Consider the following 16,109-nt stretch of genomic DNA (forward strand, 5'->3'; position numbering starts at 1 on the left):
AAAATGAACCTGTGATAGAAGTGAGGACTGCCTCTGAACTGAGCTGAACTAGATCTTTATGAACAAGGAATTATGTCCACATTGAGCTGCTCTAATTATGTCTACAGTTACACCATGTACTTCATCTCAATCTTTGAAATGATTTGATACTGGCCTTGCACGTACTGTTACTGTAAAAAGGAAGAAGCTGCCTACTTTCTAGAAAACTGGAAAAAGTGAAAATCAGGAGTCAGCATACACCAATGAAACAGGTCCTGGCCTGCAAAATACATTGTAAACTTGGACTAAGTGTCTAATTTGAGATCTGAACGATTTTATATTCAGCTTTTAGGCACAAAAGTTGCCGGTGTCATTCATCTGCGTATTAGACATGTGAAGACAAGTGAATAGCGCAGTGCTTTTCCATGTGACACGTCTCTGTAAGTAAATGTATTCCTGATTTGCCTCTGAGGTTCAAAGAATATCACTTTTGTGGAGAAATATGTAAATGTGTGAAGTTATTGTGTTGGAGGTGTTGGCAATAATAGACAGAGGCAGATCTGTCTCCCACAGAAATTATAATTATATGTAATTATCAAAACGTCCCTATCTGTTGCAGAGAATGTAGGCACAGATGGGGGAGACAGAATGCTGAAATCACTGAGGTCTCCTCTTGTTTCAGTTACATGCTCCTCTAACCTTCTGAGTAATGTTCAAAAAACTTTCTTTAGGAGAATTTCTTCCGTCGTCTTGAATGATCTGCTTGATTTTTTTCTTCAGGTCTACATGCCGTCAATCAACCCTGGATTGTGTTGGCCGAGCGATGATGTCCACTGTAAACCAAACGAGAGATGTAATTAGCAAGATCTTCAAGCTGTCCTTTTTGGCACACTATCACACACACACATCCACACATTGGGACTCATCACATTTTGAGTACATATGTGCTCATACCCAATACATAAAGTGACGTGTGTTTGTATGTCCATATGTGTCCCTCTGGCCCTGGTGAGTGAGTACAGACCCCGTGACTGAAATGGCAGACCTGTGCAGCATGACAGTAGAATTTATGCTGCTTTTTAACACATAAAGGCATCTCTAAACTCATCAGACATAACTGTTGAAATAATTACCAACACCAGGTACTTCTCAATAACCAATATGCTTGTTCATGTATGACAGTGTGCCCATATTTTCGCTGAATTCAATGAACGCAACTTAAATTAGAAACCATAAAAACATGAACTCATCTTACCAAACTGCATTTCACGTTAAGAGTTTTACATTGAGTGCAGTATTACAATATTTAGAATAAACCTATTTGTTACTTCTCTTTAACTTCTTAAATCTGTCTTGGTTTGTGAACATGCTGCAACAGGACTTTGTAGTGAAGAAACAGCTGACAGTGAAATAGAATATTAGGCTTTTAATGTCAGAACATTAACAATTGATCTTATTCTTGTTCTGTTAGCACACCAAGTCACCCACCTCAGTGACTAGGTGTGCTAGTTTCAGGTGTTAGCTTGCGGGCTAATCCTTGTCCTTAACCTTTCAAAACAACAAACAACGCAACGTTTACACTAATGCAAGTGACTGAAATGATTAACGTGTTAAATGATTCAACTGGGGCATGAGCCATTAGTTTCAGAAGACTTGGTCCTGGCTACATTGTGATTTAAGCAATGCAATGTCAGCAAAAGCCCAAACTAATGGATGCCTCAGGCCTCAGGCTGCTCCTGGAAGTGTCCACAGGCTGCTCTTTGTAAACGCCATCAAATGGAATCTATAAGCGAGAAGCATTTCGCAATGTGGAACATTTTGCTAACCAGATTTTTACTTAAAAAACTTACTTATTTTCAGGCTGGTGGACTGACTGTTGAAAGGACTGTTACCTTTAATCCTGTCTATCTAGGCAACCCATAACCGTAGCACTCAATGCTCCCGCCACACTCTATGTAACAGAGAGTGTGGCGCTTGTCCACACACACGCACACAGAGTCGCGACACCTGAAAAATCATTTTCATTTATTTGCACGCCAATACGGTCAAATAATTGACTGAACGTCCAGCTTCTCCAACAAGAAGTGTTGTTGTTGCTGCAGCGTGACAGAGTGAGCTCAGTATAACAGTGTTTACACACGTCGCGTAAATGCACCAAATGGAGCCCAGACGTCTGAGGGTGGGTGGGTTGATGGGGCTCTACTTTGAAACTATACTGGGGCGCCTTTAGCGAGGGCTCGGCCAAGGTTTACATGAACATTTATCCATTTGAGACTAAAAAGCAGAGGCAGACAACAATATGCAGGAATGATTCTTCAGTAGCTACGTAGCCCCCCCCCCCCTACTTGAACTATGCGCCATCTAGTGTCCTATTCGGATAATGCACTGAATAGACGCGTCAATAAAACACAGAGAACATACAGGTAAACTGTATTAACAATAAATGGTGTTTTAACCCCCATTTATAATCTGATATTTTGGGCTTGAATCATTTTGTCTGTATTTTGTTTCCAACATCTTGAGTCTTTTTACAACCCTTTACCAGGAGGGAACATAGTGTGTTAGTTGTTCCATTACAGGAGGAACAAGCTGCTTAAAAGGCAAAGAACAGAAAGAGGGAGAGGGAGAGAGAGTGAGAGAAAGAGAAAGAGAGAGCGAGAGAAAGAGAGCGACAGAGAGAGCAGAGGGATAAATGCAGGGTAGGGATTTAAATGAGCAAAGAGATTGTGGCGAGCGGGAAGAGCCAGAGGTATAGATGCAGAGACGACCGTGAGTGGGAGGGTGGTGTGTGGGTGGCACAGAATCAAGTACATTTCTCCCAGCACTTACCAATACAACATAGCACATCACACAAACAGCACCACCACCACCACCACCACACAGATCTGCAAATACATGCAACACACGACATAATATGACAGGAGAGTGCTAATCAAGACTGCAAATCAGTTGAGAGAGCGGAATGTATGACTGAGAGAAAGATGCTGTGTGAGTGAGTGAGTGAGTGAGTGAGTGAGTGAGTGAGTGAGTGAGTGAGTGAGTGAGTGAGTGTGTGTGTGTGTGTGTGTGTGTGTGTGTGTGTGTGTGTGTGTGTGTGTGTGTGTGTGTGTGCGTGCGTGCGTGTGACAGAGAGAGAGAAGGAGAGAGGGAGAGAGAGAGAGAGAGAGAGAGAGAGAGAGAGAGAGCGAGAGAGAGCGAGAGAGAGAGAGAGAGAGAGAGGGAGAGAGAAAGAGAAAGAGAAAGAGAGAGGGACACTATAGTGGGAATTCTGTAAACCTCTCTACCTCACTCCTTTCTTCCTCTTGCTCCCTCCTTCTCCTCTTTCTCCCTGGTTCTGCCTTTCTCTCTTTCTCAGATTCCGTGCGTGGGTTGAGGCAGCTAACTCTCTCAGAATAGCACTGCAGCTCTGTCTGTGTGAGTGAAAGAAGCAGTGATAGAGAAGGGAGGCTGAATCCAATCTACACCCATTAACCAAACCAGATTTCAAAGTCACATCTGCCTCTCTCTTACATGACTTGGATGAACACTGTATTGCCATCATCCTTCACCTCCAATTAACATATTCTCTGATTGACTGACTCCGCTCAGATCTTGGGGGCATTCTGACAGAATAGCCACACCACTCACACCCCAAACACATGCAGTGCACAACAAAACCACAATGCATTTTCCCCCTCCAAGATGCTCCCGGTAAAGAGGGTCAGTCCACAGCCATCCTCAGTCTTTAACGCCAATGAACATTACATCTCTGCAGGTGACTCAACGTGCAAACAGCAGCAAATATCCCCCCTTTCACCAATCTCTACATATACATCTTGCTGCTGAGGCAATGCAGTAAAGAGGGTGAGAGGGAGAGGAGGATGGGAACCAAAGGATGAAGGAGTTCACAATTGTCAGGCTGCATCCTTGACTTACATGACCACTGGAGGAAGGGGGGAGGGGGCGACAAAGCATTTTAACAGATTCCCTGCAGCATCTTAAGCATTTATATGGAGGAACTCGACCCAAACAACACATTTATTCATCCCAATGCAGCCTTTCATTGCAGCCAAACTGTGCAGGGCGTGCAACCATTCCAACAGGTGTTTTTTAGCTGGGAAATAAAAACACAAATTTATCTTTTTTGTCTGTTTGAAAAATAAGAATCCTGCCTTACAAATCATCTCCGTGCAATAGACATTCAAATACACTGCGAGCTGCGGACAAACACAACATGCTTCAGGTCGTAACAGTGAATAGAAGCTGCGCAATGACTCTGCATCAGCCGACGACTGGACCCCCGCTGCGATGCACTAACGCTCCATGTTTCCCCTTCATGAACACAATAAGTTGCAATTTGTAAAGAACAAGCATGCAGGTGATGGACATGGCTTGCATGTATCATAGGCTCAGAGTGCGTGGGTGTACCCGCGCCAGTGTGTGTTGTGTGTGTGTGTAATGTGTGTGTGTCCAGCTGGATATGACGGTGTGTGTGTGTGTCCTCATCAATGGACTAATGATCAATACATTTATAATAACACCATGTGCTGTCGTGTGAAGTGTTGAAGTGATGGATAACATGTCCGCCCTGTGTGTGTGCGTGTGTGTGTGTGTGTGTGTATGTGTGTGTAGTTCCTATGGCGCAGCTTTCATCCCAATGTTTTGTTTGACAGCCTGCAGCCCGGATGATGCGCCCATAAACAGATGTCAAAGTCCCTTTAACATCCTCACAAACACACAGTGAACCCATATCAAACACTATCAAACCCCCCCAGTCATGGAGTCCTATATGTGCCGTTAGTGCGTTCATGTAAAGGTGCATCATGTCGTGTCTTACCTGCGCGCTGCTGTGGGGTTTGATGCTGGAGAACAGAGAGGCTGCGCACTGGATCTGGATCTGACGGCAGCCTGTTATTGTTGCTGAGGAGGATCCGAGCAGCTCCGACTGCTGCTGCATCTGACACCTGTTCGGCTGCTCACACGAGTCAAGACCGCAAAAAAGCTTCTCGGTGATCCGATGCGGCGCAACAGGAAAATCGCCAGAAAGAAAGCGCACGATAAAGAAGAGATTCGGTGATCGACGCGATTATTCTGCAGGTTTTCTCTCTCTACTTGTGACGGTTAATCGACTGTACATCTGTACATTGTGTGTTGTAAGTTGTCTATAGTGATGATGGCTGCGACCTCACACCATCAGCCGCTGCCAAATTCTCCCCCTCCGATTCAACTTTTCTGCATCCGAAACGGACCGTGGCTGTCTCCCTTCATAATTCCCCCGAGCTAGATGGGTTTCAACGCCTCACTGCTGCGACTGGCCTCACGGAGGTCCGCCAGTGAGGGAGCCCTGTGATTGGTCGATCAAACTGGTTGCTGATGAGACTCGCAACTCCGCGCTTCTTCTTCTTCGGTGCTGACGGTCATCAAACCCATTCAACTGGTGGTATTCGCCCTGATGTCGAACCCCCTCCTTCATTAAATCATATTTCTATTTCAACCGGAGAACAATATCGATCGGAAACGGAGATAATGCGCTCAAATGTGACGGATATGCTCCAAAAACCAGAGTGAAAATATGAGACGATCACGCCAAAACTTGACAAATTAAGCGATTCAGTAAAGTCAGTAGACACCATCTGAGATCCAAGGAGTGTTGATGTGTGTGTGTGTGTGTGTGTTCGCGCGCGCGTGTATGTGTGAGAGAAAGACACAGAAAAGGAAAGAGAGAAAGACACGGTTGCCACAGCAACTGTGTCATTATGTTGGTGGCAATTATGAAAGCAATGAAAACGGGGAAGGGGGGAGAGGAGAGCGGCGGAGTGGCGCAAAGGCTTTAACACTGGAGCAGCAACGCAACTGTCAATTAGACAGAGACCTTCACCAGCAAATCAGACATTTATTTAAGTTTAGGACACAAAGGTCCATCATTTATGTGTGAGAGAGAGAGAGAGAGAGAGAGAGAGAGAGAGAGAGAGAGAGAGAGAGAGAGAGAGAGAGAGAGAGAGAGAGAGAGAGAGAGAGAGAGAGAGAGAGAGAGAGAGAGAGAGAGAGAGAGAGAGAGAGAGAGAGAGAGAGAGAGAGAGAGAGACCTAGCTTTTTTCACCCTCACTGGAGAGATCAAATGAATGAAGGCAGTTGTGCAATGTTGTTCTACATTGGCCCACAGTGAAAACAAGAATGCTTCCAGATTCACATTAAGCTGAGCTCAGTCTTTCTTCAGGGCCAAATGCTCATTAACGCAAATAAATAAATAAAAGAACCCTGTAATGTTTATGTTATGGTGTGGAATTTGACACATATTCCCCTATTTCTGCATCTTTCCAGTGTAATCGATGCTCCAGCTCTGTCCAGTAAACTCCATGTTGCCATCACTCTAACAGTCATGTGAGGAGACAACGAAACATGATTTCAACATGAATCAGGGTGGAAATCTCCTCCTGAAGGCTTTCAGGTAAAGAGGGAGGCGAGCGCATCTAAAATGGGGTTTTAGTGGAAGGTGTCAGAGCTGTGTGGAACCCCAGGTGTGTACGAAGGCGCTGATAATTACCTGGATGGCAGGCTGCTATTTCTACGCAGGTGGGCGGCCCACTGCGTGTCTCCAGCACAGAGGCCAGTGGAGCCCTTCATTAAAGTGCTCAATGACGCTCTACTGGGTGCACTTTCACTCACTGGTCTGCTTGGGTGGATGCAATTATTGCTTCCTTCATAATGGTTATTCCGTCACTGTGGAAACTAAAGTGCTATGACATGTCAACAAAACGGCAGCTCGTCTCCACGCCGCTGGAAGGCAGGATGCCTAAAGCCTAAAGGTCTGACACAGTACGACACAAGAGGAAGAGGGGAAATATGACTCATCTTCTGTTTCACTTCTGGTATTTCCATTTTATTAATTTAAATAATTTAAAATCGACACAAAATACCCATCCAACAGCCTGCGAGAGTTTCAGAGGCACCTTTTTCTATCCAAATAAAGACAGCGTGTCAGAGTGTTTCCTTGGGAAATGTAAACCCTGCACGCATTTAGAAAAGAGAAAAGACCTGCCTCAGAAACCCCGGCCCAAACAGTGCAATGGGTGGGGGAGACGATTTTCTATCAAACGTGTGGAAGTCTTCCTGCTGATGTCTTCTCTGGTACCCACAAGGCTGGTTGGAGTGTTGGGTATTTGAGAGCAGGTACAGTTTGGTGGGGTGGGGAGGGAAGGGGGGGAAGGGAGGGGGGGGCAGTTTAAGCGACTCACACATCACTGTATGCGTAAAATAGGTAACAGAGATGATTCCTTCTTTCTTACAGCACACTCTGGTGACCTACCCTGTCCCCTCACAGCCGATCATCCACACACACACACACACTCACGCACTCACGCAGGCACGCACATACAACCACGAGACAGCTGGATATGCATATATCAATTTTAAACAACCTTTTGAAAATACTGGACAGTGAAACGAGTTTAGAAAAATGAAAAACTTAAAAAGTGTAGAAAGAAACACTGACAGACGTCCTATATGCCACTGATCGCTCCAGCCATCCGTCCCTTTGCCTCCAATTCACATTGGAATATGAAAAACACCGTTTTTTTAAAAAGTTGTTGCTGTTCTGCGAGACGTTAACAATGTGTCCCTCACTCTGCTGAATCCGTACGGTTGCATAATCCTTTAACAACTTTAACATTTATTACTACTGCTCCTGTCTTCGATTGACGCGGCGTTATCACCTGGGTTGAGCTCAGACTGCCCGGGCCTGTGAGCCTGACTGAGCAGTACACAGTACCGCCTCAGCAGAACCTTACCAGGAGGCATTAAAAAGGTCTGACGTCAAGCGTACGGTTTATCCCAGGTGATCGTTATTCCTCATTAACCGCCGTGTTGTAGCACAGTGAGACCCATAACCAGGCGTCGTTCATTCAGAATGTACGGGGGGGCGGGAGGGGGGGAGGAGACGACGGATGGCATGTTCTGCTTAGTAAAGATGCCTGCGGAATGAAAAGGAGAAGTTTTCATCCGGACTCAAGGATTGGAAATCATGAGTGAAGCTGTACGGTCAGCAGGTGAAGACAGACCGGTGACTGAGAGGGTGAGACAGGGGGACAAAGGGGCAGAATGAGAGAGGAGGGAGAAAACAAAAAGAGGGAACAAAAACATCGTCAGCACACTTCAATATTTATATTTACACACTCTCCCGCACAAACACGCACACACGCACACTGAGAAATATGTGGAGGTATTAAAGTCGCCTCAATGCTCGCTTTTTATCGGCTTTCTTTTTCCCTGCTACGTTATTAGAGCTACTGCTGCTGCTGCTATTGCTGGTGGTGGTGCTTGCTCCGTTGGCGCCGTTGGCCAGAGCCGCCGCCACGGTGGCCGCGCCCGCTCCGGCTCTCTTCATGGGGTCGCCCGCGTGCTTCTTTGGCTGCGGGCCGTCGTTGGGGTCTTGAGGGGCCCCGGAGGTCCCGCCGGGCCCGCCCATGGCGTGGATCTCCGTGAGGAGGCGAGCGCGGGACGCGTACTCGGTATAGTCTTCCAGGAGCAAGCGCCCGGCCTCTTCGTTCAGAGCCGACTCCGGGTTCGGATGGATGAGAAGACACTTGATTGTCTACAAGGAAACGTAGGGGAAGATAGAGATTTTCTGTTAAAGACGTAGAAATATCAAAGTTGACATTCAGGACAACAAACGCTGATGATCATGCTTACGAGTAAAACATGTCTCAGGCCCAGTTCTGCCTTCCAGTCCCTCTTCAGCACGTTGACACAGATCTCTCCTTTGTGACCCACGTTGGGATGGAAAATCTTGGTCAGGAAGTACCCCTTGGGTGGAACAGCAGGGAAGTCCTTCCCTAGGACCAGTCGCATCCGGAAAATGCCACCAGCAAATGGAGTTCCCTCTGTCGAGACATGAAGAATTCATCACATCAAGTCTGAGGCCAACCTCGCTCCACAAACACAGAGCCGGGTCAGTGATTGGACAGATTCTTTTTTTTTTTTTGCATATAGAGCCTCAATTCAGAAATGGACTCAGTGATAAATGACTTCAGTGAAGTCACCGATGAGGACCCGTGCAGGTGATGATGCAACGCCCACAAACTCATCAATTCTGTGACTTTCCTACTTGTCACTCCGTACCAATGACACATGATCCCATTCATCAAGAGGCACTCTGCACATGAAAAGTGCATCAATGAAAGCACTTCAACACATTTTAGCTGCCACTATTAGTCAGTGTAACAGACTGCCGGTGATTTAAATAAAACTCTGCAGTGCATGCTCGATGCAGCCTTTAACACTGCATTTAATATGAACCTGGGAAAACAGGATCAACACGCCGAGGACCAGGGGACAACTTCGTGCCTGGATCTCTGATTGCGTCTTTGGATTCCCACGAGTGACCTGCATACTATTTAAAGGTGACACCATCATCTTAAGACGCCTTTCTACGTGATCTAAGCTTGGACAGTTAACCGTAACCAAACCAGACAGCGGCGCAGATCGTCACCTCAGGCAGAAAATAACAGCTTGGCCATCAGATGAAGGATCAGCCAGCCACCAGACAGTGATTGTTCATTGTAAATGCATTTGTGGTGGTGGAGCAGATCCCGAAACAAGCTGAAAGAATCAGGTGGTTGCTGCTTTTAGTTGCTATTAGTTGTCATTGTGTGAGGAATATAAAAGAAACCTACAAACACTGCAGTGACGTTTCCAGCATCCTAAAGGACTAACAGGTCATATTTGATCTTTAGAGTGAGTGATTCAGCTCAAAAAAAGCTTTGACAGATAAACCAGGGTCAAAATCTAAGAGCTTTTTTAAATATTCACACAATTGTTGCCTGATAATATGCATATCGTATATTACATCAGAATGGTATTAACAGTGAGTGAGGACAACGGCCTGATAAGTGGAGAGAAATGAATCCAACGTAACACAGATGATGATTTGTACTGCAATATTAGAAAATAGTGTTAAGAACAAAATACAAGATGACTTACATGATGCGTTCATTATTTCTCTAATTTTTTTCAAACAGTTTAATTGAAGCAGTGTCCAGTGAGAGTGTGAACTCTTACCGGGTCCTTCTATGGCCGTGTGCAGCTCTGTGATGTCTTCGTCGCTGGGATAGATCTTGATGCCCTCAGGCGGGTCTGCTGCTAAAGCTGAAACCTCTTTGTAAACCAAGCGAAGGATGTGAGGCGGCAGATTCTCCACATTGGAGTTCTGGAGAAAGACATGCTGATGATTACTAATGTATAATGCATATATATACACTGTATACAAACAAGGGGACAGCTGCAGTACAACATCAATTACAGGTATCAATGAATGTTAACAGACAATTGACAGAAATGAACCGAATCTGTGACTTTGGTCGATCATTATGGTTCTATATTGGCAGCCACGTTCATCAATCCAATAATGAACAAAGATGGTATGACCCTCCTCTGATGGTATGACCTACAGTTCAGCCGCTAGAAACCACTTTTTATTTTCTGCCTCTGGGCGAGATTTAATGTTGTCAACGATAAATCGATAATAGTCAATAATGGTCCGAATAACGGATCTGGGTTATTTTGAGACGGACACAAACTTTTTCCCATTGAAGCAGCAGTCGCACCGTCACTTAGCTAAGTTACTGGTAGTTCATCCCATAAAGATCAAACAAGTTTAAAGTTTATCTAACGTTAACGCATTTGACGTGAACACCTTCAGTCATCTGATGTTAGTTCATAGATTCCGGCCTATATTCTTCGCAGAGGCATTACAGGCTGACAGATATGTTTAACTTATGGTTAGCGAGCTAGCGTTTCATTAGCTACACTAGCTTAGCGACAATCAGGTAAAGCCGTTGACGATTGGTGGATTGAAATTGACAAGTTTTCATGATGCGGCACCGGGGCTCGTGTCTGTATTTAAATAAAAGACTTAATCGCATAGGTTGTAAATGCCAGCTATTAATTAACGTCAGAGATTTCAGCAAATAGACCAAACCATCACAAGAAAGCTCGTCGACTGGCGGCGGCTAACATCAGATAAAGCTAGAAGCTAGTCCAGTTAGCAGTGAGCATAAGCTAGGCTAGCTAGACTTACCATGTTTGAAATGACTCGAGTGTAATCTGAGTGATGTATGTCTGGCGTCAGCAAAAAAGAGAAGTTTCCGTTAACGTGAGATGAAACTCTTTTGATGGGGAAACTCGCCGGGGTTCGCAAGATGCTGCCGCTGCTGCTGTTTTCTTCTTTTTCTTGACACAGGAACAAAAATACAATCCTCGGTTTAACCTCCTCCTACTGGCCAATGGGAAGCTTCGTAACGCGCTACGTCAGGACACGTACACCAATCGTCGTTCACGCCGTATTTGCTTTGTGACTGACAGCATCAACAGCTAATCAGACACGGATACATGACAGATACTCAGCAGCCATTGGTGTGTTTGAAAAACGCACACCCACCCCGACAAACCTATTGGAGACATTGAAACTATTGAATCGGTTTGATAAAGCTGTGAATCGAACTACTCTGTGACACTACACGATAACAATTTCGACACCATATTGTTCTACATCATATTGTACAAATAAAAATAATCTGGGGAAAAAACTATAAAGGTTTGTGACGTTAATGCTGCTTCTGCCATGCCACTCACTCATTGTCTATTCTGCGCTACAAACACACTAAAAGCTTTAGAGTTACAACAGTTTCTTCCATACATAACAAATGTGTATGGGAAAATGTGTATAAGGAAAAGAACGTGTGTCTCCTTACTTGCACTTGAGTGTAATGGTCTGTAAACACTGTTCCACATTTGCAGTGTTAACACCAATTGAAAGACTTCTATTATGTCATGGAGGTCATTTTACCAGACATGACAGTTTACACTCCGGACTTCAGCTTAAAAACCTTTACACCCTTGAAAGGCTGAATGCTGCCGAGGCCATTTAACTACATCCAGTTTGTTCAATCAACCCAGACTTGTCTTCAGATATCAGTTTGATCTGTTTTTAATCTTTCAGTCTTTAAAATATTAATCAATATTCCAACTCCAAGCTGTTCTGACAGTTCTATCCAACCGCTGTACTAACGGATTCGTATTAAAGTAAAGTATGCACCCGTGCAGTGTTCATTGTATTGAGTGTGTGTTGTAAAACACATACTCGTCCTCAATAACGCGAACTAGGCACCAGGGGGCGCCGCAACACAATATTCTCATTTAACTGGAGGCCACGACGGACTCTGGCTCACAGCGTTTTGACACTGAGCGTTAATAAATGAACTCTAACATCGTTTTTGTTCTTTTATTCAGATTATTCACAGTATAATCATCTCTCAAATGAGGTAGGTGACGTTTTGTCCCGCTGTCATACCGCGAATGGGCGTGACGGGCTCACAACAACAACAACAACATCACAACAAAACAGCAGCAGCGCTTCCGGTTTGTGGATGTAGCCGTCACACTCCAGCATCTTTCTCATGGAGAAGCGCCCCTCGCCACGTTTTTTGCTTATTAATTAACATAATAGAATCCACTTCGTCCCTGTTTTGGAAACTAGCAACAAGAAGCTACCACACAAATCCCGGTTCCACACTTCCGTCACGGTAAGCTAAAGGAGGCTAACGACGCTTCAAATGAACGTTAGCATGGCTCTGACACCGTTACGTGTTCTGTGTGTTGTAGCGTTAGGATGAGTGAAGGAGAGGTGTTCCATGAGAAGCAGAGACTGGAGCTGTGTGCGATCCATGCCCTGAACAACGTGCTCCAGGAGCGGGTCTTCACGAAGGAGACAGCCGATGACATCTGTAAACGGTACGGTAACGTGCTTCTCTATTTACCCGTGGAAGTGTTAACGTGTTTTGCATAAACAGCGACATTAAAGCTACGAAGCACAAAAAGTAGAGAGTCCATCCCGGGACGGAAGCTCGGAATTAGGCATCATTTAGCGCCAACATTGTTACACTGGATCTTAATAAGCTGCCCCACTTTGTACTCTTCATTCATTCATTCATTCATAGCGATTATTCATCAAACTTAAAAAAGCGGGAGAATCACTTTATAAACAGGAGAATTCTGCCCTAATTGGTTGTATCATTGTTCTCAGCGTTTCAAGGTCATTCTCAGGATCCTGCTCAATCCTCCAGTCATGAGTTATTACAACTTTTCTGGGCTTTTGGACATTGTTCTCGGCTTTCCCCCCCGACTTTTCAGGGTTAATATTATAGTCACACATCAATACAAACAATAAAACCCCTGCATGTCAGCTGACATCACTCTCTGCTGCCTCCGAGGCGTTTGCAGATCTTTCACGCTCTCACTTCTGCTGGGATGAAAAGTATAATGTTCACTAGGCCTCCTCTCCCCTTTCACAGTACCACAGACCGGGCTGCAGTGAAACTGATCGTGGATACAGTATGTCATCATAATCGCATCCTACCTTGTTTGACCTGCTCTCCTCAGTGGAATGTCAGGGCAGATTTTTTACAAATGTGCAATAACATCTGTTCTCCTGATCCAGATCTGCCGTTCAGATGACAAGATCACATGTTAGTAGTTAAAGGTGTAAATGCTGTTGGAGCGTGTGGTGATCGGATCATTATCCAATCTGTTTGCCCACTTTTAAATGTAGTCTGGCCATTGTTATTGGATCTTTCATTCATAAAATCCATCGTTGTGCCTTTACTGTACACCATATGCATCGTTACACTCTACTGTACGTCCCTGCTGTTCAACTGAAGGAAAGAGAAGTTCAGTTCAGTACATTCCTAGATGGATTGATAACATTTCCCTAATGCATCTCTTGCTGTGTGTGTGTCCCTGTGTGCAGGCTGGCTCCACAGTGTGTGGTGAACCCCCATCGCTCAGTGTTGGGCACGGGGAACTACGACGTCAACGTCATCATGGCGGCGCTACAGAGCAGAGAGCTGGCTGCAGTGTGGTGGGACAAACGCAGGTGGGCGAGACGCTGCGTGACAAACATCCGACAGAGAGGATTTCAAAACTGACTGCACAACTTTGTTTTGAAATTCTCAAAAAGATCTGGATCCTGTTGTGTTAAATCCCAAAGCTCACATCTGTTACTGCTTTCCCTCGCATGTCTGGGCCGCTCCAGTGTTTTTATTTCCATTGCAAATCGGCCAAAAACAAATAAGATGATGCTGAAATATTTCAAGCATGTTGTATCATGGGGTTTGCTCACGTGTAAAGTGAACAATAGATTCTTAAACAAAGAACAGGGTCATGTTTGTAGAGTCACTGTCACAAACAGAGATGCCAGTTCCTCTTCTAATTGAAGCCCCAAGACGTTCTGCATCTCAAGTAAGACACTCGAATCTCTGTCACGCAAACAAAACCAACAATTGGATGCAAACAAAGTGCAGGAAGATCACGGGTTGATAACTCAGAATAATTAAATGTTGGAAATTCAGTTTAACCACAATCTTCTCCCTTTTTATTTCAGATCGTTGCAGAACCTTTGCCCGTCCAGCGTTCAGGGTTTCATACTCAACGTCCCATCACGCGTCTCCCTGGGGTTCGTGTCTCTCCCGCTCCGACGGCGGCACTGGCTGGCGGTACGGCAGGTCAACGGGCAGTACTTCAACTTGGACTCCAAGCTGAAGAGTCCCGTCTGCATCGGGGGGGAGGCGGAGCTATGGTGAGAACGGGAATGTTTACGCTCCTTAGTAAGAATAAAGCTTTTCGTAGAGCAGAGCGGTCCGGCCTGAACCGTCTCGGACTGAGTCATGGCATAGGAGAGATCACATGGGGCTGACCTCACCTCACTGCTTGTCTTAGAAAACTGCTGTCTGGTAATCTATCCTCTATCTGTGTCTCTGTGTCTCTGTCCTCCCCCCCCCCCCCCCCCTGCTCCCGTCACATCTGCTTCAGCACATTCCTCAGCGAGCAGCTTTCTCAGGAAGTGGCAGAGATGCTCCTGGTGGTCCAGCGGGAGGTGGAGGAAGACGGCTCGTGGCTCGTCTCTGACAACCCCAAGAAGTGAGGATGTGGAGAGGGGGGTGTGTGGGGGGGAGGAGAGGGTTGAGGGGGCACTGTACCCTTTTTTTTGTACACAGCATGGAAACCCTCCTCCAAAGAGAAATAGACAATTTTCTATAACAAACACCTCAACGCAGAATGGCCTTCAGGGAACGCACTACATAGACCATATCCACATACAGCCACAGAGGGACATCCAAAGAGACACAGACCGGACCAGAGTTGATAATGTTTGATAGAATTTCCCTGTTTTTGCATATGGTGCTTTTGCATGAAACACCACCTGCCACGACGATAACTGGACGGTTGTGTTCTTTTGTTATAAAACACTTCTTCAGAAAAATGGCTGAACCTCGGACCCGGGACCTCGACGTAATGAAATAATGTGTGTGTGTGTGTGTGTGTGTGTTAGACGTCTTAAGAGCACCTGGAAGCTGTCTTTTTTTTTGGTCTTTTGTTGATCAATTTCTATGCACTGCAGTGTTAGATTAGTTAGCACTGGTCGTCTTTGTGATCTTACAGATCTTACTGTGAAGGCGCCACCTGGTGAAAGGATGAAGTATTGCGCCAGTGTTTCTGCACGTTTAATTCCTTTTACTACCGTTTCCATTCCATACATACACACACACACACATATGTTGCTGTGTGGTAATTCAGTTTAAAGTGCAGGGCCACACACTACATATGAAACTTTGACCTTAAAATAAAGTAGATATCATGTCAGTTACTCTCAATCATTGAGAGTAACTCAAGCCTTTACAAATGTATTTCCAATACGGGAAGCATCATTTAAAGCGAGTCGCGCTGGAAATTAAAACGTTTCATTATCTTATCATAGCGTACTTAACCGCGTCAGGGCCAAAGGTTTACACCCCTGACATGTGATCAGCAGTAAAGGAGTTAAAGTTGCTCAAACACTGGTCCAGCCCTTTAACTGTACGTTCTCTCCTACCTTTGTGTTTTCTGTTCTATCTATCTATGCATATCTAAGAGAATGGGAGCACCGACTCTGGTACACACTCGTGACTGACTTACACATCAATGTAAGATAAACACAGAGCTTCGTGATATGGAAACGTATTTATATTAAAGTTTGTTCTCTTGTTTTAAGCACGCTGTGTGTGTGTGTGTGTGTGTTGGTTGACATGGAGCTGTGAGGAAGATAAGAAGCTGAACGTGAG

At 45.2% G+C, this 16,109-nt stretch overlaps 2 protein-coding genes across 2 annotated transcripts; one reads left to right on the top strand and one right to left on the bottom strand.

Annotated features, from left to right (window-relative positions):
• Positions 1-6,824: 6,824 nt before the first annotated feature.
• ube2s (ubiquitin-conjugating enzyme E2S) lies at positions 6,825-11,208 on the bottom strand. Its single transcript, XM_076154784.1, has 4 exons — positions 11,033-11,208; positions 10,015-10,162; positions 8,647-8,837; positions 6,825-8,548 (listed from the first exon to the last, which is right to left on the bottom strand). The coding sequence occupies exons 1-4, from the start codon at positions 11,033-11,035 to the stop codon at positions 8,180-8,182; spliced, it is 711 nt and encodes a 236-aa protein (XP_076010899.1). The 5' UTR covers positions 11,036-11,208; the 3' UTR covers positions 6,825-8,179.
• A 941-nt stretch (positions 11,209-12,149) lies between these two features.
• On the top strand, positions 12,150-16,041 carry josd2 (Josephin domain containing 2). The gene is made up of 5 exons (XM_076154783.1): positions 12,150-12,536; positions 12,616-12,744; positions 13,760-13,885; positions 14,393-14,587; positions 14,821-16,041. The coding sequence occupies exons 1-5, from the start codon at positions 12,310-12,312 to the stop codon at positions 14,930-14,932; spliced, it is 789 nt and encodes a 262-aa protein (XP_076010898.1). The 5' UTR covers positions 12,150-12,309; the 3' UTR covers positions 14,933-16,041.
• The last annotated feature ends 68 nt before the right edge of the window (positions 16,042-16,109 follow it).

This window comes from Genypterus blacodes, unplaced genomic scaffold (genome assembly GCF_046128005.1).
Source record: "Genypterus blacodes isolate CSIRO-AG114 ecotype Tasmania unplaced genomic scaffold, CSIRO-AGI_Gbla_v1 ptg000063l_1, whole genome shotgun sequence".
NCBI lineage: Eukaryota > Metazoa > Chordata > Actinopteri > Ophidiiformes > Ophidiidae > Genypterus > Genypterus blacodes.

Coding starts and splice junctions, on each gene's coding strand:
- ube2s (XM_076154784.1), bottom strand. Junction 8,838..10,014: donor CACGGCCATAGAAGGACCCG/GTAAGAGTTCAC, acceptor ATGTCTCGACAG/AGGGAACTCCATTTGCTGGT. Junction 8,549..8,646: donor GCCTGAGACATGTTTTACTC/GTAAGCATGATC, acceptor GTTTCCTTGTAG/ACAATCAAGTGTCTTCTCAT.
- josd2 (XM_076154783.1), top strand. CDS start 12,310: ATGGGCGTGACGGGCTCACAACAACAACAACAACATCACAACAAAACA. Junction 12,745..13,759: donor GCCGATGACATCTGTAAACG/GTACGGTAACGT, acceptor CCCTGTGTGCAG/GCTGGCTCCACAGTGTGTGG. Junction 13,886..14,392: donor GTGTGGTGGGACAAACGCAG/GTGGGCGAGACG, acceptor TTTTTATTTCAG/ATCGTTGCAGAACCTTTGCC.